The following is a 23094-nucleotide window of genomic DNA, read 5'->3' on the forward strand; positions in this document are numbered from 1 at the left end:
CACAATCCTGGCCATAAGGATCGCTTAAGGACTTTTGCAGTAGAGACAGCCAATTATTTAATGACAGCTCACGGAAAATTTGTTTCTATTCCACATCTGGTCTTTTCCAGCATTTAACGGAGGATGGCAGCCTTCCTGGAACTGAGGGTTTGCTCCTCATTTACAGGCAAAGTTTTCCAGTGGGAATGTCAGCTTGCAAATTACAACTTAGCCAGCGGTCTCCTTTTAATCTGTACTCTCATACACAATCAGGACCTGAAGTTAATCTTTGAAAAACAAAGTATTTTAAACAGACTTAGGCTTTCTACAGGCTGGAACCACATCTACAATTTTCACCTTAAAACTAAGCAGAATCCCAAATCTTCTTTCCACTAACATGCTCTACCCACCCACTATTGACTAACATCAGATTTAAATGATTCCATGCGGATCATTTCTTACACGTATGAGACTGCCCCTTTCACACTGCCAACCATCCTAGGAAGAGGGTAAACTTACCGGGCACCTCGGGGGTCTTTCCCACTGCATCTGGTAAATCCAGCAACCCAGGATCTTAAGTGTGGTTATGCCTCCCTTAAAATCTGATTGTCCTTTCACTCTGTCAGAAGCCGATTAGTGAGTTAACTCAGCTGGGTTCTGACTCTTACCCCCACCAAAAGTTAGAGCCCGATTGAGTTTCATCCACCCGACCTGGTTGGATGTTTCACACTGCGTGATTACCAGGTGCAGACTGGCTAAATTAGCCAGTTAACCCTCAAGTAATCGACAGTGTGAAATAAGATCTCTCAACTCACATAATAGCCCCAGTGTTAAGTCTATCTGTACATTTCTACACATCAACATCTGGGTGCAGAAAATACACAGTGCTATTAATCTGATAACCGAGATTGTTCCACCATGTTCAAATTAAGTAGTAAAGAAACAAATCTGATACCTGCTGAAGGGTAGCAGTCATTAATGGGTCACAATAAATCATTAATAACAGTTTCCGTACAATGACTATTAAGCATCATTGATCATCAAGATTCAGCAAACCTGGAGAACGGCGCCACCAAAATGTTGGCGACCATTATCCAACCTGATCACCACTGGAAGGATCATCCTTCTGGCTTTTATCAACCTTCTGTGAAGCAGGGGTGCTGAATTCTCTAAAATCTAGACAACCTTTTGACTAATCACCCCCAATCATCTTGGGGGCAAGCAGCCATGATAAATCAGCGCAGCAGAACAAATGGAACTGGGCTTGACTAACCAACCCATCAATTTCTGTGCGGTAGTCAATACACAAAAGAGCTGGAGAAACTCAGTAGGTCATGCAGCAATGTAGGAAATCCCATGGCTTCTGGGTGGCCTGCTAAGTTTCTCCAGTGCTTATGCATATTGTACTAGATCCCCACACATACAGATTTTCTGTTTACCTCTGTTCTGAGGCCATTTATTTGGTTCAAACTTCTCTAAAGCTTATCCTCCACATAATCAGCTCCCTCCATGCTAACTCACTCTACCACAACCTTTCCATTGAGAAGACAACTCTACTCAGCCTGCAGAGATGGAAATTACAAGCCAATGTTATTTTTCCAAATGCACAAACATGAGGGATCAGATGGAAAATCAAGTCACTTTTATTTATCATTCATACCATGCTCGCATGGTAAAGACGAGATACCACGGAGCACATTTACATAAGCACAACTTAGAGTTTTCTTTCTTTGGCTTGGCTTCGCGGACGAAGATTTATGGAGGGGGTAAAAAGTCCACGTCAGCTGCAGGCTCGTTTGTGGCTGACAAGTCCGATGCGGGACAGGCAGACACGGTTGCAGCGGTTGCAGGGGAAAATTGGTTGGTTGGGGTTGGGTGTTTACATATTTACATAAATACGTTAAATGCACCCCTCTTTGATGGTGGTTCACATTGGGGGCGCAACAGTGGACTTCCTGGGAGATTCTGTTAAAAGCCATGAATCCGGTATTGGCGTTGATCCTCTGAGGATCATCGTAAGGATGGCATGGTTCACGTAGCAGCTAGCACAATGCTATTAGAGCGCAAGCAACCCAGGTTCAAGCAAGGAGTTTGTACATTCTCCCCATGACCTGTGTGGATCTTCTCTGGGTTCTCTATTCCTCCCCCCCCCACCTTCCAAAACATATGAGGTTGGTAGGTCAATTGGGTGGCAATGGTCAGAATGAGTTTTTACCATGCTGTATCATTCAAATCTTACAAGTTGTAAAGATATCATGGACGAACACTTCCAAACACGTTGATCAAACCCCTTGATTATTATGAGATAGGAAGTTCCTTCAGCTCGGAAGGGTTGTGGCTGGGGCTGAGAGTAACACTGAGTTCAAATTCAAGTTGAACTGCAAAGCCAGAGCAGGCTCCAGTATGTTTGCATTTAAATGATTTTGCAAGTTTTACAAAGCTGCCACTAGGAACAAGATCCTTCAGTTTGTTTTCTTCAATTTGCATCATCAAGATGATGAATTTGCTCAACCATTCAACAGCAAACTCAGCCACATGACGAGGGAAATGCAGGAGATGAATTAGTGCAGCAGAAGGAAGCCAATGACTACACCAATTGGTAGGATACAAAGACAAACAGAAAAAGCCATAAATGCACCTAAATATTAAACAAACTATTTTTTTTGTCAGATCTAAAATGTAAAAGAATGTGTGAAGCATGGGAAGGTGAACCAGAACCCTGCATGGTTTGCGTAGTGGTCAGCCATTACAGTGCTAGTAGAGTTTGTACATTCTCCCCAAAACCTGTATGGACTTCCTTTGGGGCCCCTCCGGTTTCCTCCCACATTCCAAAGATGTCCAGGGTTGGTAGGTTGATTGGTGACATGGGTGACCCACCACAGAAAGACCCAATGTCTAACATTTCAAATTTAAATTCAACAAGAAACCTTCATTACTGAGGCTACACATTTACAGCGTGTACTGAAACATGAGAAACTTCCGAACCACTTCAGGGAAGAAAAAAAATGACACTGTCCTATACAGGTAAACATCGATGAAAGAACAGAACATTGACAGATTATGTCTGCAGAATCCATGCAAGCTTGACAACTTCTTCCTTGTATTTTGTTCCCCATTAATTTTGGTAACATCAAGGCAAAGAAAACCAAATGACTAAATATAAATTAGTTCCACTGACTTTATGCTTTTATGCTTGCAAGGTGATAAAATAATTGTATTTCTGTTTACAAGTCAATTAAACCATGAAACCTTGCACCTTAGATAATCTTCACAATTCCTCAGTTGTTAATAAATAGAAATTCAGTAACAATACAGGTGCATAGAAAGATTTTATCTCAGGCAATCCTGCGGAGTTAAAGATGACTTACATTCACAAAGTGGAAGATACCTGTATGTAGTTTCCTTTCAACATGAGGTGGCACTTGTACACCATCTAATAGATGATTCTGGTCAAGTGACAAGGAGATCAAAGGCAATTGAAGATCAGATCCTGGTTCACAGACTTAGCACACACACATATGGGCGTATACAGTCACACTCACCACACAGCTGCATGATAGATTTCAGATTTATTGTCAGAGCACATACATGACATCGCATACAACCCCAAGATTCTTTTTCCTGTGGGCGAGGCAAAATTACCACTTATCAGTAATGTTAAAAAAAACCTGATCAATGTACATGTATAAACAAATACACAAATGGAAACAAACTGACAGTGCAAACTAGAGATAGAAAAAAAAATCAGGGAAGTGCAAAAGTAAGATTCCTTAAATGAGTCCATGATTGAGTTTGTTGTTGAGGGGTCTGATGGTGGAGGGTAGTAGCTGTTCCTGAACCTGGTGGTGTGAGTCTTGTGGCACCGATACCTCTTTTCTGATGGTAGCTGCGAGAACAGAGCGTGTCCTGGGTGACGTGGATCCTTGACGATTATCGCTGCTCTTCGAAGACAGTGTTTCTTGTGGATGTTCTCAATGGTGGGGAGGGTTTTGCCTGTGATCTACTGGGCTGTACCCACTACCTTTTGCAGGGCTTTACACTCAGGGGTATTGGTGTCCCCATACCAGGCCATGATGCAGTCAGTCAGCACCCTTTCCACCACACATTAATAGAAATGTGCCTGCGTTTCTGATTTCATACCAAATCAATGCAAACTCCCAGGGAAGAACAGACACTGGTGTGCTTTCTTTACAATGCTGTTTGTGCATTGAGTCCAGAAAAGATCCTGAGATGGTGATTCCCAAGAACTTAAATTTGCTCACCTTCTCCACCTCTGAATCCCCAATGATTTACTTGATCATACATCTCTGGTTTTCTCTTCCTGAAGTCGTCAATCAGCTCCTTGGTTTTGGTGATATTGTGCGGGAGGTTGATATGGAGTGTCAGCCAAGTTTTCAATACAGTTTCCTGTATGCTGAATCTTTATACTAATTTGTAGATGGTGGTGGTGTTGTTTGTAGTAATGAGCCGCACAATCTTAAGTGTAAAATGAGTAGAACAGGGGGCCAAGAATGCAGCCCTGCAGTGCTCCAGCTCTGATGGAAATGCTCTTGCCAATCCTCACTGATTGTGGACTGGAAGAGAGGAAATCTAGGATCCAATTCAACAGTTGAGTCCCAGATCTTGGCATTTACTGATCAATTTTGAGGGGAATCATTGTGTTAAATGCCAAATTGTAGTTGATAAGGGAGCATCGTGATATATGTATCTTTGCTGTTCAGGTGTTCCAGGTGAGCCAATGAGATGGCAAATTGAAATGTATCCATGTCACTGCTCAGACAGGAGCTGATACGTTTCAACATCAACCTTTCAAAACACCATCACTGTTGACGTGAGTGCCACTGATCGATAGTTATTTTGGCAGGTTGCCACACTCTTCTTGGGCACTGGTACGATTGATGCCGGTTTAAAACAGGTGGCTAGCACACCCTGCTGAGTGAGACGTTGAAGATATCTGTGAATACATTGGCAAATTGGTCAGCACAGTTTTGTAAAACCCGGCCGGGTACTCCCTCCGAACTGGATGCTTTCCTTGGATTCACTCTCCTGAGCAGCACACACATCATCCTCAGATACAGACAGGAGAGGATCATTAAAGGGACATGGGGGTGCAATGGCATCCCTACATGTACAGCCTTTGTTGTCAGTTATGACATAGTTTTTGTTTTAAGTGATGGCCAAATATTTGGGCGATTTTCCTCACGTTCCAATAGGCTATCTCCTTCTTCCATTTGTGTGGTCAACTAGGACCGTAAAAGACATGAAGCACAGACGCAGGATGAACACATCAGAAGAAAATAACTTGACAGGAGTACATTTCTTGCAAGACCTGGGCAGAAGCCACCCATTCAGACAGACAGGTGGGCGAGTTGCAAGTTTTCAGATGACACACGCATCTCTGAAGCAGTGGAGAGTACTATCAAAGAATACAAAATGGTATAGATCAGTTACGTATATGGGCAGACAAATGACAGATGAAGTTTAACCTGGACTAGTGCGAGGTGTTGCACTTTACGAGGTCAAATGTAAAGGGATTGTTTACAGTTGAAGGCAAGGTTTTTTTTAAAAAGAGCATTATTGTACAGAGGGATCTTGTGCTTCAGGCCCTCAGATCCTGCCACTCTCTCCTACAATTTAAAGTAGTCCATGGGGCTTACATATCTAAAGTCAAACTATCTCATTTTTATCCAGATGTATTTTCTCATTATGATAAATGCAACCATGGAGATGCTTCATTAATCATATGTTCTGGACATGTCAGAGTCTTGAGAAATATTGGATTGAAGTATTTCAATTTCTCTGCTCTTTTCAAAGTTAATTTTAAGCCAAATCCCTTAACTGCTTTATTTGGTATTGTTGGAGAGAGTGACATAACTTTAACAGCATCTGACCTGCATGCATTAATTTCTCTTATGTCTGGGCGGGCGGTGTTGGTCAGATGCAGGGACGTTACTCCACATAATCACGCTCAATGGCCACGTCATATCATGTCTAAACTCAGAGATTAGATGCTCAATTTCCAATTTGAATTAAAAATTTCAAACACTGTGGGGTCCCTTTTTGAATTATTTTTATAATCTTTGATTTGTTATGAAGGTACAACTGTTGACTAATGAGGTAATTTATCACTCTGGTAAGAATTCAGTCTTTTTTTTTGGCCAAACAGCTTCTTTCTTGGTAATGGGTTTATAATAATGTAATATCAATACAATATAATCTGTTTGATGAAAATGAGGGGGACCTTGGATGAAATGATATGATTTAAGTGTAATGTATCCTTTTGAATTTTAACTTATCTGTATGTAACCTGTATTTTTTTGTGTGAAATTTCAATGTTAATAAAAATATTGAAACAAAATGGGGGGGGGGGGGGGGGAAATCATACCAAGAGATAGGAAAGCAAAGACATTACATGGCATATTTGCCTTCATTGGCCAGGACAATAGACAGAAGGTGCTGGAGTAGGCCAAATGGCCTGTCGAGCCAGCACCATGCAATGAAATAAAACTTTGATAGGGCACATTTGGGAGTATCGCATACAATTCATAATGCCCCAATACAGGAAAGATGTGGATAGACTTTGGAAAGGGTGCAGAAGGATATTATCCGAACATCCAGGAGAGGTTGAATAATGGTGGGGTGCTTTCTCTGAAGCAAAGGCTGAAGAGAGATCTGATGGAAGGTTTTAAAAGTTATGAGAGGCATTGATAGGATAGAGAGATTTTTCCCCCACCCCCCCCCCCCCCCCAGATAAATGTCACATACGAATAGACATGCACCTTGAGAGGGTTTGGTGGCTGGAATGGGGTAGTGGTGGAAGCAGATTTGATGGTAGCACTTAAGAGGCATTTAGAAAGACACATGAACATGGAGAAATATGTATCCTGTGCAATCAGCAGTTATTTGGGTATAGTGATCAGTGCAGAAATGTGGGCTGAATAGCCTAGCCTGTTCCTATTCTGTGTTCTGTTGCTTCATGTAAGAAATCCTACTAGGAAAAAAAAATAGACAAAACTGCAGAACCTCAGTATCATGAAAATTCATTGCACAAAACATCACCATGTGGTCCAAGCTGATCAAAACAAGAACCATCACTTTCCAACCCTCATTCCCCATTCCTGTTGGTTTTGAAATTCCCAAGTTTTCAAACCTTTTATTGTTAATGGCAATGAAGATCTCAGCTTCCAACAGCTTCAAGTTCCAGACTCCGGGATTCTGCATGACAATTTATCCTTTCAGCTCCCTACTGATCATTCTACCCACTCTGTCCCTGGTTCTTTACCAAAGGAAATAGTCTCTTCTGGTTCACCATGTCAAAGCCACAACTAATTTCAACATGAGAGAGAGAGAAAGAAAGACAGCCTTACTCAGTCACAAAGATATTCTAAGGGTAGCAGTGACAGTGATGTGACTGGTTTCCCTGGTTTGTGGATCATCTCCACAGTACAGGGCAGTTTCAGGGAAGTCTGACCCAATGTCTTCTGTCCTGTTCAAGATGCCATCTCCACCTCCTGAGATCTTCAAGCTCCTCCAGATACCCTGTCCCATACCCTAGTCAGAGCAACTCTTCATTAATGTTGTACCCCCATCAACTTCGACAGGCTGAATGAACACCCACGGTTGAGTGAGGAAGACACCTCGCACATATCATTAAAGCATTTCAAGCTATTTGGCCCATCTGCTTGTGGACATAAGCTTCTTTTCCCCCTATTTTTTTTTTACCCCATCACATCCCATCATTTGTAACCTCCCATTCCTTTCCCCTTCATGCACTGATCCAGTTTCCTCTTGAGTGTCTATTTCTGTAAACAGCCAGCTCAGTCAAGACTGCTCCAGGCACCCTGTCATGTCGACACCTCACAAACTCTTGCCACACGGAAAGGGGGTGCATGACGACATCTTGCGGAATTGGACACAAGACATTTCTTCGACCCTTGGTACTGACTGTAAATGAGCCCAATGCAGTTCGAAGAATAAAATGCAGATGGGAAACCTGCTTCTTACTGCTTATAAGAGCAAATATTCCCGACTCTTGCAGGAGAAAATGGTTCTTAGAACTTCCCAACGTAGTTAACACAAGGTTTATCAGGTCACACGCTCTGTGATCGAGTCATGGGACTGGGGAAGAGAGTGGAGGCAGAAGTCATTTCATCATTGCACATAACTTAGAAACAATGTTGCAGCAAAAACAGAAGCTATCTGCAAGTATAGCCTAAATGAGCTGAATGGCCTTCCTCTGCTGTTACTCAGAATTTAAGGTATATCAGATAACATTATATCTAAAGCTGAATGCAAATAGGAATGTATGGGTTAATCACTTTCATTTTAAATGCATTTAATACCCACTGTTAGGAATTTTTAAAATTTTTCCCATTATTCCAAGTCTTCAACAAGAATATCATCCATAATTATTTGAAATACAAAAGAATATATCCATCAGAGATGCGATACAGCATGGATGTAGTTCTGGGGCACACATAGCCACACCTACCATCTCACACCTGTTTACAATAATCCAGCACTAATCCCATTTTGTTCTCCGGCGTTCCCATCAATCCCAGAATCGACAGTGATTCTACCAGTGACTGAGACATTCGGGATAACTCACACTGACAAGTTAACCTGTTAACCCACACATATTCAACATTTGAGTGGGAATCAGAGGACATTATTTTTTTTTTAAATGCAGATGCTGCAAAACTGAAATAAACCCAAAAAAGGGTGGAACGGCTGGGTCAGGCAGCACCTGCAAAAAGAATAGAATTCAAAATTTCGGTCCAACAACAAAGAAGGTGGGTGCAAAAAGGGAGAAAAAAAGGAAGAATTATTTTATCAGTTGGGACCAGATTACATTTCTTTACATCTGGATGTAACACACACCGTCACAGTAAGAGCGTGCAAACTCCACAAAGACATCACATCAACCTGATTGCTTCAAGGTAGCAGCTTCATTAGCTGTGCCATGGTAATATCGCCACATCTATCTTTCCTCTTACACTTTACCACATGAAGCCAATCTCTGGATTTCGATCTCATATGCCTACAGTTGTGTTTTATTACATTCGTCTGCGCAGCAAGGATATAAAGACACAGTAATGCATCACTTCATTGGGGGGGAAAAACAGGAAAGTAAGAATGCTAATGTTTCCCAAGAACAAATCTATCCATCTCCCTCTTTTTCTGGGGTAAATCTTCAGTTATAGATCAAAGTTGTGGTGTAATCATCTGGTTGAACGGCAAAAATACCTCATTGCCCCCACTTTTGATGTAAACTTTAAAAATAAGTACATACCCTTCTCAGTGAGGTCATGTTTCGAAATGGACATTAATAATAGCACTCCGAAGATGGTCAATTGTGGACACTCACCACAAGACCAGCAGCATTATATCTTGATGCCCCTGCACTAGTATATTAGCATCCAGCCAAACCAATTAGGTCAATGGCATTCTCACAGGTTTTTTGCACTGGCGCAGGCCTGATTAACCATTAAACAAAATAAGCTTTGGCCACCACAGGAAGGGGACACCACAGTTTTTTTTCCAGTGCTGGATTTACCATGTGCAGCTGAACTAGGGTCCCACAAAGAGCCCCCCTCCCCCACAATATATATTTAATATAGTTGTGGGGCCTAGAAGAAAACTGAATTTTTAATCTATTTCACATTCAGCACTCATTGTGCCTTAATATCGGTCCAGATACATAATGGAAAGGTCAAGGGGGAAACCATTGCTGGGCTGAGCTTAGGGCATCAGTTGGCCATAATCTGGCCCTGCTCTAGCCTAAATGTTTTACTTTTTATTTTCAATGTTTATTCAAACACCAGCCCTCACAGAGCAGAGAATTTACATCACTTAACCTGCAATGATTGTGATTGGACCAGAAATCACACAGATCTGAGGGAAAAAAATGTCCTCTCTCTCTCTCTCTTTTTCTTTTGTGCAGTAAAATAAGAGAGAATGGCAGGACCAAACCACCAACAATTCAAGACAAGCTTGTACAGAAGTAGCAATCATTCAATCAGGGAGATCATGAGGAATTGGGAGGAGACACATAGAGATGACTTCCAGGGTTTTCACATTAAAGTTCAAGGTCGATCCATATTTGCTCAGTTTTGCACCTAAACTGCAGAAAAAGGAGAAACTGGATTAACAAAGCTTTTGTGTGAATCGTAAAAGGATTGGTACCAGTTATCTTTCTCCATTACCTTGGTGGATATGGAGTCCAAAGAATGTCATTCAGAAAGAAGGCCATGCTGGTTACTGCAACAGCAAAGCTGCCATTTCTTCACCTTTCCCTTGCAAGTCTGCAATGTGGACCAACAGGGACACAAAAGGGAGCATGGCCTCATTCAGAACTACATTTCAGTGAGTCTGAGTCAACACTACTCCTTGTGACTTGTTGAGGTTTATATTCTTTTGGCACTACAGTTACTGATCTCTCACAATATAACACAAGATGTTGTATGTACAAGATAAAATAATTTGGTCCGAATGGGTCAATCCAAATTCGCGATCATCTGTTTAGCTTAGGCCTTGAATTACACACTTTGGTCTGCTCAACAGGTTCTTTTCGAACAGAAGCGCGACAATATTAAAACCATCATCGTGTCAGGGAGATCAAAGGGCATCTTTCAAAAGGAATTGGAAACATTCACACAGATATAATAGGCATGACTTCTTGAGAGTTCAAATTAAGGTGCACCAAATTGAAGGCTAAATATTGGACCTGTTAATGCTCATTTTTGTGGGCACCATCCACCCAACCAAATAACTTTGGTTATCCAAGTTACCCGATGCTTTCAGAAATGAAAGCACCCAGTGCAAAGTGGACATGGCAATTCTGGCCATGATTCGCCCTAGTTTATGTGTTGTTTGACCAATGTTTTCATCCAAATCGTCGATGTGTGCAATGCTCATGCCAGCCTCACAAATAACAGTGCAACTTATGATCGGTGTTTTCCAAGCACAAGAACGGTAATAAATATTGTTCAGCAGCAACAGAAAAATTCCTGCTTTGGCGACGCTATTTTGCTACTTTCTTGTGATGGCCCCGATAGGTCAGCATCATGCTTGTATTGGAGATCGTTTCTGAGTTTTCTCAGTGACCTTTCTACTGCTGGGATCAAGGCTGTGCTCCCTGTCCAAATTGCAAGCCCATACCTCAGTGTGAATCAGTCTGTGGTTACATTCACTGAGAGGCGGTGTGGGTTGGTGGCTACAGAAACTAAACACTTGTCCTGCTTCCCTCCCCAGCCACTGCCATGATTCTATACAATAGCTGCCACAGGGAGCTTTAAAGCAATGACTCACCTCCTGACAACCTATTCAGAACGTCACTAATTTCTGTCCACAGAGACAACTGGGAAATGAATTTAGTCACGCAAGTTAAAAGAGAAAGTTTTTAAAAAAAATCTTTATTTTGTCGGTTGTCCTGTTCAGCACACCAAAAATGAGTGAAGACCAACACTGAGCCAGTAATATAAAAGCTGCTTTATAAACCGAGGAACAAATCAGAGTCTGAACTTTGGATTCAGAAAATCTGAACTTTCAATTCACACCATAATATTTGCCTCCAGGCCAAGTGCAATTGATTTCTGTTATTAAAGTTACCCTACGGACTGTGTAAAGTACCATTTTAACAATCCAATTTTGTTGACAGTACTTTCACTCCTGAGTCACAGATCCTGGGTTCAAGCCCAAATAATTTGAGGTTAAGAACAGAATCCAGACTAATATTTCTATGTAACAAAGGAGCAATAGCTTGACAGAGATTTCTTACTTCAGAGAAGACCCTACCAACATCCTATTTTTCTCCACAGGTGATATTAAAGATCGACCACTTTTTATTCACATCCTTTGTTCTCACTGCCATTCCTCCCCTGATTAAGGACACAAAATGGTCAAATGTTCTTCTTTATTACTTTTTTAAAAATTATATTGGCACATCCTTGGCATGAGACTAGGCTTCATACAAATATGAGGTTTTACAATTGCAAAACTTAAAGATGTGCTTTTACCTACTTAATATGAAGGAAACATATATTTACAAATCCTAAATTAAGCCAGTTTATCAGGTGATCATATCGACATCATAGCCAGAAATAATAAACCTGACAAATATCCAATACGGCTTTGAAGTTTGAAACTATGCAGCCAAATGTTAGTGTAGAAGTTTTGACTAATGCTTTAACACCTTAACAGTGATGCACAATTCCAAATTTGGAAGTGCTGTTTAGAGAAGGATTAAGTTCCTTCACAAAAAAAAAACTTGGGAGGTTGTTTGAATGGAAGGCCGCAAGAGATGGGAATTCCCTTGATTCATCAACCTAGCCTTACTGTGAATGTTTCAGTGAAGGAGTCCATATTTCTATCAGTTGTGCTATTACAAACTGAGAAGGGGATATATGGATGAATAGGTTGATAATGCTGCCACAAAGAAACCAGAAGATCAGTCATTTCTATCAGATAATCTGCAGATCCAAAACATTGATTTAAATTTTTTGTGTTTCATTGAAAAGCAATGCAAGATTAAAAATTGTAAGTTTAAAAACAAACTAAAGCTATCTTTAGTACAACCTGAGGCAGGTGCAAGAAAATTGTAGACAATGACCGAGGTAATTAGTTTGGATGGCTAACAAATTGGTTCATTGGTTTCCTGCCTTGTAACTTTCTTCTGTCTGGTCTACAAATCACAAGATTGGCAATGCAACAAAACAAGTCATGGGATACTAACTATTTTTCAGTTTTGACATCCAAGTCTTTTATTGCTCTTTCAGGTAGATGGGTTACTAATCAGGTGCTTATCAAACCCACTCTAAAATTACTTAATTAAAAGCTACATACTTGAGTCCAGAGCATCAATCCCATTGTGTTTCTACAAATGTCCACAACTTAATTGTTATTTTGCTTTCGTTTTTATATCACTTAAGTTACTCAATTTAATTTGTGCCTTAAATAAATTAGCCAGCTTAGATATAGACTAAAACGCGAAAGTCTGCAAACATGATTGCAGTAAAAAAAATATAGACCCCTACCCACCATGTGTAATGCTGTAAAACCACTGTGTTAATGGCAGTAAAATGACAGGCACAACATACAGCACTAAAGCTGCAAGCAATGAGAAAACATCCACCAGCAAACAACTCCATACTTGTTAAAACAGAGAAGAGAATGGGATCAAACCAGTCGATGGTGTCTCGATATGCTCAAAGCTGAAGTTTGAAGGTATATTATCCAGTGTTAATGAAATGAACAGGTTTCTTAATGTGTATGTTCTTCTCCAAATAACAAAATAATGCAAAAACAACCAAACCATCACAATCTTTAGTTCACATTGAAAGAAGTATGCATTATTTGATGAGCTTGACAGTGACCAAATATGCTTCAGCGTGAGAATTTCAATCAAACAAGACTGTTGATGAAGATTTAAATCCCCGGGGGTGGGGGGGAAGAAATGTTTGAAATTTCATGCACCCACTCCATGACCAGGACACACTTGGTAAATAATTTCATCTGTTTATAAATACCCGTCAACCCCATGTGAAAAGAATGATTACACGTTAAATCAAATCATTTCTTTACCTCATCAGGCCCAAACAATGCAGGTTGGCCAAAGCTCATGGCTAATTATTTTGCCTGAGATGAGTGAGCGTTTTTATAGTGGCATAATAGAGCTGATCCCTTCATACTACAAACAAGCCTGACTGCCTGGTTTCCTCTTGCACTTCACCGAGCTGAGTTTCTAACCACCTTTTGACTCTTTCTCGTCTCCCAACGCATCTTCCCGTTATACGCAAGAGTTATTTGCACAAGTTGGCCAACTGCAACAGAAACAGTTCCTTCCATCGGTTCAAGAACACACGAAGCTCCCGCGTTACGGGTCCATGGGAAATGGTTTGTGGGTCGACATACCATTCATTACTTAAAATTGTGTTTTTTAAAGAATTTTCCCCTGCTGCCTGTGAAAATATTTTTGCTGTCAGGTGTGCCCACAACATTTTTGATATCGCAGACTTGGCGAATGCATCTCTCATTGGTATTTCAGCCCAGAACATAACATACTTCTGTAATTGTTTTCTCTCTCTCTCTTTAAGTGGGGTGGGGGGTCCGACTATCACACTTCACGCCAAATCTTTAGACGGAATAACGCGGGGTTCGTGCCCGGGAAAGAACCTTTTATTTCCAACAAAAAAAAACTTGATGTACCTTGTACAAGACCTGGGGGGGGGGGGGGGGGGCTTTAGCGAAGCAACCGGGCATCAGGATTTGCAACTCCAAAGACATGCTCCTTTGGATAGAATGCAACGACCAGGGAGAACTTGCAAATGCCACCTTTAAACGCGGCGCTCGTCCAAGCCAACAGTCCCGCACCAGCAGTTTGATTGGGTGAACAGCGAGTCCTTACCTGGTCCCTGTGAATGCACGGGAGCGATGTCCTGCGGTGGGGCTTGGAGGCCAGTTGACTATTGGGCATCTCGGCAGCAATGACCGAACTGGATCTCCTCCTTCGCTTGACGATGGGGACTTTGTCCTCGGGGGCAGCCGGCGGCTCTCCTTGAGGTAGGATTCGCGCGGCGTACCTGGCTAACATCACTCCCAAAATGCCCATCAGATAAGCCAGGAAGGGTCTCCAGCTGGCCCGCACCCGTTCCAGGGAAAGGAGCGACACGGTCCTCAGGAGGCTGGTGAAGAGGATGGTGCACACGCCCTGGCTCACCCGCAAGACCATGAGAGTGGCGGCGGCCAGGCAGCTCAGCAGCACGGCGGTGGCTCCGAATGACAGCAGCTGCTCCTCGCCCACCAGCAGTGCCTGCAGCAGAGTCTCGGCCAGCGAGCAAGCGGCCAGAAGCCGGGGAGCGAGCTCGCCTCTGCCGCAGCCCGTCAGGTAGAGGGCCAGCCAGAAGAAAGCGCTCATCAAGCTGAAGAGAGGCAAGGCGGAGTGCAGCAGGGTCAACAGCCCGGTGCCCGAGGGGAGCCAGTCGCCCCCGCCGTCCAGCCAGCGCAGCAACCCGGCCAGCAACACGGAGAGCGAGGCGACCCCGGCGGCCAAGGACAAGAGGCGGCCGCTGCTCGCTCGCCCTCCCCACACGGGGCAGCCCCGGTCCCGGCGAAGAGGGCTCACGCAGCCCCGGACATAACCATTGCGCTCTCCTCCTGCTCTGTCCGCTTCGGCGCTCGCTTTACTCCGGGGCGAAGCTGGTTGCAGCCGCGATGCCATCGTCCCCTCTCCTGTGTGTAGTAGAAAGTTTCTTCCCCCCCCCCCCCTCTCTCTCTCTCTCCCCCCTTCCCCCCACCTCAACTCTATTAAACAAACAGCTCTCTCTCTCTCTCACAGTCGGAAGGGAAAGTTCCTTGGGGTCGGTGAAAGGAGGGGGGGGGGGGAGAGAGGGAGGCTGGAAAAGATGCTTTGGAGTCGAAGCCCACTTCTCTCTAACCCCTGGGCGTGAAGCCAACCCGCCGCCGGCTCCTGGCGCGAAACAGCATGTCACCGGGAGCCAATTGACAAGCCAGGTCCGATCTAGGCCGTGCTGAGCATTGCAAAGGGCTCTCCTCCCTCCTCCTCCTCCTCCTCCTCCTCCTCCTCTCCCCCAGCTCCTCTCTCCCCTTCACTCCTTGCCCCATGCGGAATGCACCAGCAACCGCGCCGCTTCCTTCATCCTCACTTGGACCACTGCCTCTCTCTCACTCTCTCCCCTCCTCCGGAAAGATCAGCGATGCTGAACGAGGCAACACCAAGCAGGTTTTCAGGCTCCAACTTCAGAACAGAGCTGGTGCTCATTTCGTAGAGGGCGACGCAATCGGCGGCGACTGAGCTGGATTCTTTCTGCAAGCGTCAGGGAACCGGTGGCCGTGCCATTTCTGGTTAAGGTTGGCCACCCTCTACCACCTCCCAGGATCTGCCGTCCCGCAGTGAAGTCCGAATGTTAAGGGAGGAGGAGAGGGGGGGGGGGGGGGGGGGGGAGGAACACAAGCCATTTCTCGTAATTAATCACAGCAGTTCCTGCTGCCTGCTTGTGAGAAGCGGTTCTACTGTTGTGTTAACGGTTCCCTGTTCATTCCCCGGTTTTAGGAGGTCCGATGCCCTAGTCAAAGGGTACAATCCTTTCAAGAGCTCTCAAGCTATCAGCAGGTGGTCCAAAGCAAAGAAGAGAGAGGGAGAGAGTAAGAGAGAAAGAGAGAGAGTAAGAGAGAGAGAGTGAGAGAGAAAAAGTTCAGCTCCTGTCAACCTGATGTCAACCCAACAGGGCAGGCAGCATCTGCGGAGAGAGAAACTGAGTGTACATCTGAGCATGGAGCAAGTTGGGGTTTTTGGCTTGTTTGGACTTCTGCAGTCCGAAGGGCAGGAAGGGATCTTGGCGCGCTGTATTGGGGTGGAGGGTGTTGAGAAAACTTCACGGGAGATGTTTGAGAAGGGTGTGAGTCGGCGCTGTGGCAGAGAGAGAGGTCGAGATCTGCACACGGTGGTTCTCGCCTTTGCGGAACTGCATCTCCTCCATCCGTCTCAGTTCACCGACCCGCCACCTGTAAGTTCGTATGATGGCTACGTACTAAATTCAGAGCAGATGTTCGGGCCCTGACAACATTAGAGGAAAATCTGCAGGTAGTGGAAACTTGGAACAGAATCAGAAAATACTGGGAATACTCTGCAGTTTTGCAACTCAGGATGGAGATGGTTTTTTTTAAAGTTAATGTTAGAACCAGGCCTTTTCGACAGAATTGACCTATTCCAACACACACTGGAAAGGCCGGGCTTGTTGAATTCTACGGTGTGTGACAGGGGCTGCACTATTGCCAGTTCAGAAGATGATATGTGGTCCCTCAGACTCTGTCTAGTCGAAACTGCAGGTGACCACAGGAAGCCATTGAATGAAGATTCTTTTTTGCAAAGCAGGCACTTGCATTGATTTCTCCAGTGAAGAAGAAACCACAACGTCAACAAAAAAAAAACACCAAAACCTAAGGCTTTATATACGAACCCAATTGCTAGGATGGTGACAAATGGACAGATTTCCTTACCATTTAAATTGACTCGTTCAACTCGACAGGGCTGCCCGTTGTCACCAGCCTTATTTGCGTTGGCGATTGAACCGTGAGCTCAGGCTATTAGACAAAATGAAGAAATTAGAGGGATGAGGGTTAAGAATTAAGATTATAAAATTAACTTATTTGAGGACGATGTGTTGGTATATTTGACAGAACCGGAACGGTCGTTGAAACAATCGCAAGAGTGTTTGCTGAAATTTGGAGAATTATCGGGATATAAAGTTAATTAGGATAAAAGTGACATTTTACCAGTTGGAGTGGGAGATTATTATGAATTTAAAACTACTACAAAATTAAGGTGGACAAGTAAAATTAAATATTTAGGTGTGTTTATGGATACAAATTATCAATCATTATATCGATTAAATTATGCACCTGTATTAAGACAGATTAAAGCAGATTTGATTAAGTGGAAAGATCTTCCATTAACTGATTGGTCGAGTTAATTGTATTAAAATGAATATTTTTTAAAAAAAATACATACCATTGGGTGGATGTCAACCTCTGCTTCACGTGGAAGGAATTATTAGCCCTGTGGATGTTGGAAAGGGAAGAGGTAAAATGGGAGAGTCACCACAAGGAAACAGGCTGTCCAGCCGAATGAAGTTGCACCAGCTATCAAGCACCACTGGACATTTCGTGAGCTTCTTATGCATATTGGCAACTGACCTCTTCCTCCAAAAATGGAGGTAGAAAGCAAAGGGAAGAGTCAGAGATGGTCCAAATGGAAAGTAAGAGCAAGAGGGAAAAAAAACAGCAAATGTGATGAAAATTTCAAGTTCTGAACAGTGCAAATGTGACAACAAGGCAATCAGCAGGGTAATGAGTAAATGTGGGGAGGAATGAGGCCAGAAGCAAGTTATTTTATTCCTCATTGTCACCAAGAGATGGGCATAACTTGGACCTTTGCAAGTTTCAGCAGCTGCATCTGTGCTTCTGAGGAAGGGAGTGGGGTCAACCAGCTGAAGGAAGGGAGTGGAAAGGGAGAGGTTTGGCCTTGAAATTATGCTTGAGTGATCAGAGAATTGGATAGCTGTGGTGGAACTGAGCAAGATGCCAGAAACTATCAATGTTTCAAACATGCCACAGATTTGATCTTACCGGAATAGCCCGGCATGTGGATCTTGGAAGTAAAAGTTGGCCATAAAGAGGGACTTGGATGCTGAAGTCCACAAAGTAATGACCTCCACGGGAGATGAGTGGCAAAGAAATGAGGATCAGATACTCAGAAAGGAGGCATGTGGTGGTGTCCGAGAACTGACATCCAGTTCTGGAGATCGAGCACAGCACCACCACTTTTTCAGCAGGTTCATTACAATATTGGGATTGTCCTCGTGTTGCAAGTTCAACGATGGATGGTCAGAGTGAGCAAGGCAGTGGAGGAATTGAAGCGATGTGTCGCAACAGCACTGAGTGATAAATAGACCCATGAAGGTTTTGCGAGGGTCCAGCTAAGAGTAGCAAATCTGAAATTTAAAAGTGACCCGAAGGATAACTTTTTCCACACAGAGGATGGTAGGGATATAGAATCAGTTGCCAGAGTTATGTACAATTGGAACACTCAAAAGGCATTTGGACAAGAACATGGAAAGAAAGGGTTAAAGGGATATGGGCCAAACCCAAAGGTAGACAACTTGGTTGGAATGCAGGATATGAGCTGAAGGGGTTGTGTCCATGCTGCCCAACTCTGACTCCATGAAGATGGTCATGGGATGAAGGCAGTGAAGGAGCACAGCATTACAATGAGCTTCAAATTTAATGAAATGAACACAGGGTGAAGATGAGGCCTGTTTCTGTTTGGTATCAGAAGAACAAAGGGACATTGAAAATGAGGGGAGGAGTCAGAGGTGGGGTTGAGAAAAGAAAGATCCGGGGGACTATGGGAATTCAAATAATTCAATATTTGAAGGCGACATCCGAGTAGCTTTGACGTTCGACAGTTTTGGAGGTGGAATTAAAGTTTCCCCTCCCCTTCTCTGCAACTTAAAACATCTATTCCAGTTCTGATGAAAGTTCATCATCAACATGAAATTTTAACACTGTCTCTCTTTCCACAGGTGTGGGCCTGAGCTGCTGGAAGTAGAGATAGACGTGAAGCACTTAATTATAAGACAAATAATCCTGCCAGTGCTGTGATCTGTGTGAGTGACTGGCAGGGGGAAAAAATGAATTAAAATTAAGAGTCAATTCAGTCTGTTTCTGCAGATTGTTTTATGAGATGTTAAAAGTAGATTTTGGTTCACGTTTTATCTTATTTGGATCTGCGGATCTAGGCTCCCTTTCCCGATCTTTATTTCCCTTTCTGTAGCAGATCTGTCATCAAGTCAACGACCTTCATGCACCTTCCCTCTCAGGCCTTTCTCTTTTTATTTCCTGGACTTTAAAATCTGATTGATTATGTACATATCCTGTCAGTCATTTCAGCTGACCTGATTCCCTCCCCGTGCCATAATTAGCAACTTAGTGGGAATTATCTTCCAGCTGAAGCAGATGTGGTTAGACTCAATCTGGCCCAGTCTGTTATTGCTAAGGTGTTGAATGGATCTTTTTTTTTGACTGAAAATAGCTTCTGGCCTTTTAAATTTGGCAGCTCGCAAAGGAGGATCTTTTGAACTTGATTATTTTTCCCCCTTCAATACATGGGCCTAGTTAAAACGCGGAGACTTGAGGTTATTCAGGTATTTGGCAAAAGAAGAGGAAAAATGATATTCTGTTAATGCAGCAAGTTATTATAATTCAGAGTGCGCTGTTTGAAATGGTTGTGGAACCAAGATGAATTAGAGTTTTTAAAGGGGTAACTAAATATCAGGTTGAGCAGAAAATTGTTTCCAAAGGACATGACAGCTCTTTCCAAAGTTCAATACAAAAATCATGGATGAAATGGATTCCTTCTCTGCCATGTGAATCCATGCTTCTACAGCTGTCGTTTTATACACCAAATCCAATAGGCCTGGATTTCCTTGTGAGTGATGCTGACAAAGTATTAATTCCCACATTGACATTTGCCTGACATGGAGGAGGTTATGCTCAGGGGAAGAAGAACACAAGAGGATTGTTAGCGGCACACCACGGGCAGTCTTCACTCCATCAAGGACATCTACAAGAGGCGGTGTCAAAAGGAAGCAGCCTCCATCCTCAAGGATACCCCCCTCCCCCCCCACCCACCACCATCCAGGCCTTTGCCCTCTTCACCAGGAAAAGGTACAGGAGCCTGAAGACAAGCACAAGGACTGCTTCTTCGCTGCTGCTATCAGATTCTTGAATGAAAAATGAACCACAAGCACTGGCTTACTTCGAATTTTTCTTGCACTATTTTTATTTATTTTGAATGGTCGTTTATATCAATGTTTACACTGTGACAGGCTACAAAATAACAAATTACATGGCATGTTCATGACAAGAAATTCTGATTAAAGAAGCCATTGCAACCTTCAGATTTTCTATTCCAGTTGTATTAGGTGATACTCAAACTGCTACAGTCAGGGCTAAGGCTCTCTCATCTAGCTCCGACTCCTGCCTTCATCACGTGTTTGGTGCCTCATGTTACTATATTCCACAATCAGGCCTCTCAAATTCAGCCTGAAGGCTCACTCAGCTCAATTTTCTGTTAAAGAGAAGCAGTTGATTTGGCAAACCTGCGCTAATAGAGATCAAAGGGGAGATATTTGAAAATGCGTATGAAATGGAAAGAATGTTCCAAAAAGAGAAGGATTAAAGAGTATAGAATAACTGAAGCCCTTTGCACAGGAGTCGGATTGAAGAAGGCAGAATCTATAAAGTACATCCCATTCTGCTGAAGTTCGTACCACTTACTGTGTGCATCTGTATCTAACTGAAACCACACCAATTAGAATGCTCTTTGACGTCGCTGTTGCTGCACTGCTGAGAATCAGACAAGAATGTGCCACAGACTTCCTGTGCTGGCCAATTCCCTTTCTCCAACATCCCCGGAGTAATTTGGGGCTGTTCGTCTGCACAACTGGAAGAAGGGGTAGGGAGAGGCGGGGTCACGAGTTGGATAAGGGACTGAGAGTGGCACAAAACTGCGCCATCCAATGGATAAGAGGGGAAAGCGTGGCCTGGTGATCTTTTCCTCTCTTCCATGCCTTCCTTCACAAGTATCATTTTCACTCAATGCATTTGGGGCAGTTTCCATCACTCGGCTGCGTGAATTGTAGGTGCTCATTTGATTCACCCATTTCTCACAACTGCAGTGCAAGAAGCCAGTCTGTGAACACAGAATTAACCCCAGAGGCAAGATCTAAATGTAGATTTTAACCCAAAAAAATGGAAATATTACATGGAATATTTCATTTTAAAAAACTACCATTTTGGTTTACAAATCTAGTGGATTACATGTACAAAACCATGTGACAATCATCCAAAATATTTGCTGACCTCTCTGGCTCTCTGGCGTGTTAAGTTTCATTCTATGGAAAGATCAGCAGTTTCCATTTCAAGTATATTAGGTTCTAAAATCAGAGCAGAGATTCAACCAATTGGAGAGCATAACTCATATGTTCAAAGACCCTCTCCTTGCCCTTTAAACACCAGAACCAACTTGCTTAAGAAAACCGATACCTTCACTGTTAGAACTCCAGTTGAATGTGTTTAAACACCCACCTTCTGAAGTGTCGCAATGTAATTTGGAAAAAAAAATCAGAAACTACAGGAAAATTCTCAACAGTTCAGACAGCACCTGCAGAGAAAGGAAACAGCCCACATACTAAAGCGCATTTTTAATCACATTTTCTGCAAATTTATGTCATTGATCACGCAGCAAGAAGCAGCCCACCAAATTCATGCTATACCTCAAGATTCTTTTTTTGACATATAATAAAACAGATGCAATATCACATGAAATTGGAATTAGTCTGCCATAAGGCGGAGAAAGAATTGGCATCAGCAGATATTGACCAATGGCCCTTACAGTCAAAGAGAACAAAAAGAGAGCCCCTTAAGAGTCACTGATTCACCTCCACCACTCCCATAGCTTCTGCTGCCACAACCACTAGCAACACAAACCACCGACACAATCAGAACCCTGCAGAGGAGCACTGTGTCTCCACTCCAGGCTCTCCCCGGGTCCACAGCAGCACTTCCATTGCACCTACTTACACTAATCCTTTCTTGATCTATTTTATTCTCCCTCGTTGTGCACAGTTCCCCCCAGATTCTGCTGCATACATGGAAATTTACAGTGGGCAATTAACTCACCAACTCACACATCTTTGGAACATTGGAGCAATCAAGTGCATGCTCAAGGAGAACACATCAACATTACATCGACAGGCCAGAGGTCAGGATCAAACACAGATTGCTGGAGTTGGAAAAAACAGCAGCTCGATCAGCATGTGGGATTTTTTTTGGCAAAGATTATCTTAAAAAGAGGTGCCAGAATGGAATTAAACCTATCATTTATTTAAATTTGATTTCAAAATTATTTTTTGCTTGTAGATAAACATTTATCATTGAGAGTCAGGCATTGAAAAGGAACTTCAACTCTTTGCTTTAACTTGTAATAATTCAGGAAAAGGTAAGAAGGATGGAAAGGCAACCCACTCTCTCTCACCAACGAACATAATCCTTAACTTCATTCGTACACCCTCTACTGGGCTAACGTAATATTTTCCTTTTGACAAGAAAATGTTTTTTGCCCTTTGGGACTTGTGCCACTGAATCAGTGCCAACTGGTGCCAAACTGAATGTATTTTTTTTATTGTCTTCAGACACCCCTAGATCAATTCACTACACAGGACTCCACGGATAAAGATCTCAAATATACATTCTCAATTCTGAAACTATGCACTTCCTCAAAGTCCCAACTGTAATCTCCCAGGCAGCCTGTCATCTTGTTATGCAGATAAATATGGTACCTGTACTGATAATAAAGCATTTTTCAAATGGATTTACGATTACAATGTGGGAATTTCCGCACCCAATCTGCGGACAGTTAGGTCTCAGGAACAGCAACATGATAACAGCTAGAAAGTCAACTTTAAGATGTTGTTTGATAAAGAAATAATAAACGATGTTGCTCTTCAGAATATAAACAAACCCATTTCCCACAGC

The 23094-nt window shown here is 43.0% G+C and overlaps 1 protein-coding gene and 1 long non-coding RNA gene across 5 annotated transcripts in view; one reads left to right on the forward strand and one right to left on the reverse strand.

Annotated features, from left to right (window-relative positions):
* pde3a (phosphodiesterase 3A, cGMP-inhibited) overlaps positions 1 to 15237 on the reverse strand; it is a 386358-nt gene extending 371121 nt beyond the window's left edge. For all 4 annotated transcript variants that reach the window (XM_069909269.1, XM_069909268.1, XM_069909271.1 and 1 more), the window contains exon 1: positions 14384 to 15237. In XM_069909269.1, the coding sequence (XP_069765370.1) occupies positions 14384 to 15196 (813 nt within the window). In that variant the 5' untranslated portion in view covers positions 15197 to 15237. The remainder of the gene's footprint in view (positions 1 to 14383) is intronic.
* LOC138748674 (uncharacterized) lies at positions 14357 to 19209 on the forward strand. Its single transcript, XR_011348213.1, has 2 exons — positions 14357 to 15846; positions 19080 to 19209. It is a non-coding gene; the product is annotated as an uncharacterized lncRNA (long non-coding RNA).
* Positions 19210 to 23094: the final 3885 nt, after the last annotated feature.

The sequence above is a fragment of the Narcine bancroftii genome, chromosome 13 (assembly GCF_036971445.1).
Source record: "Narcine bancroftii isolate sNarBan1 chromosome 13, sNarBan1.hap1, whole genome shotgun sequence".
In the NCBI taxonomy this organism is placed as follows: domain Eukaryota; kingdom Metazoa; phylum Chordata; class Chondrichthyes; order Torpediniformes; family Narcinidae; genus Narcine; species Narcine bancroftii.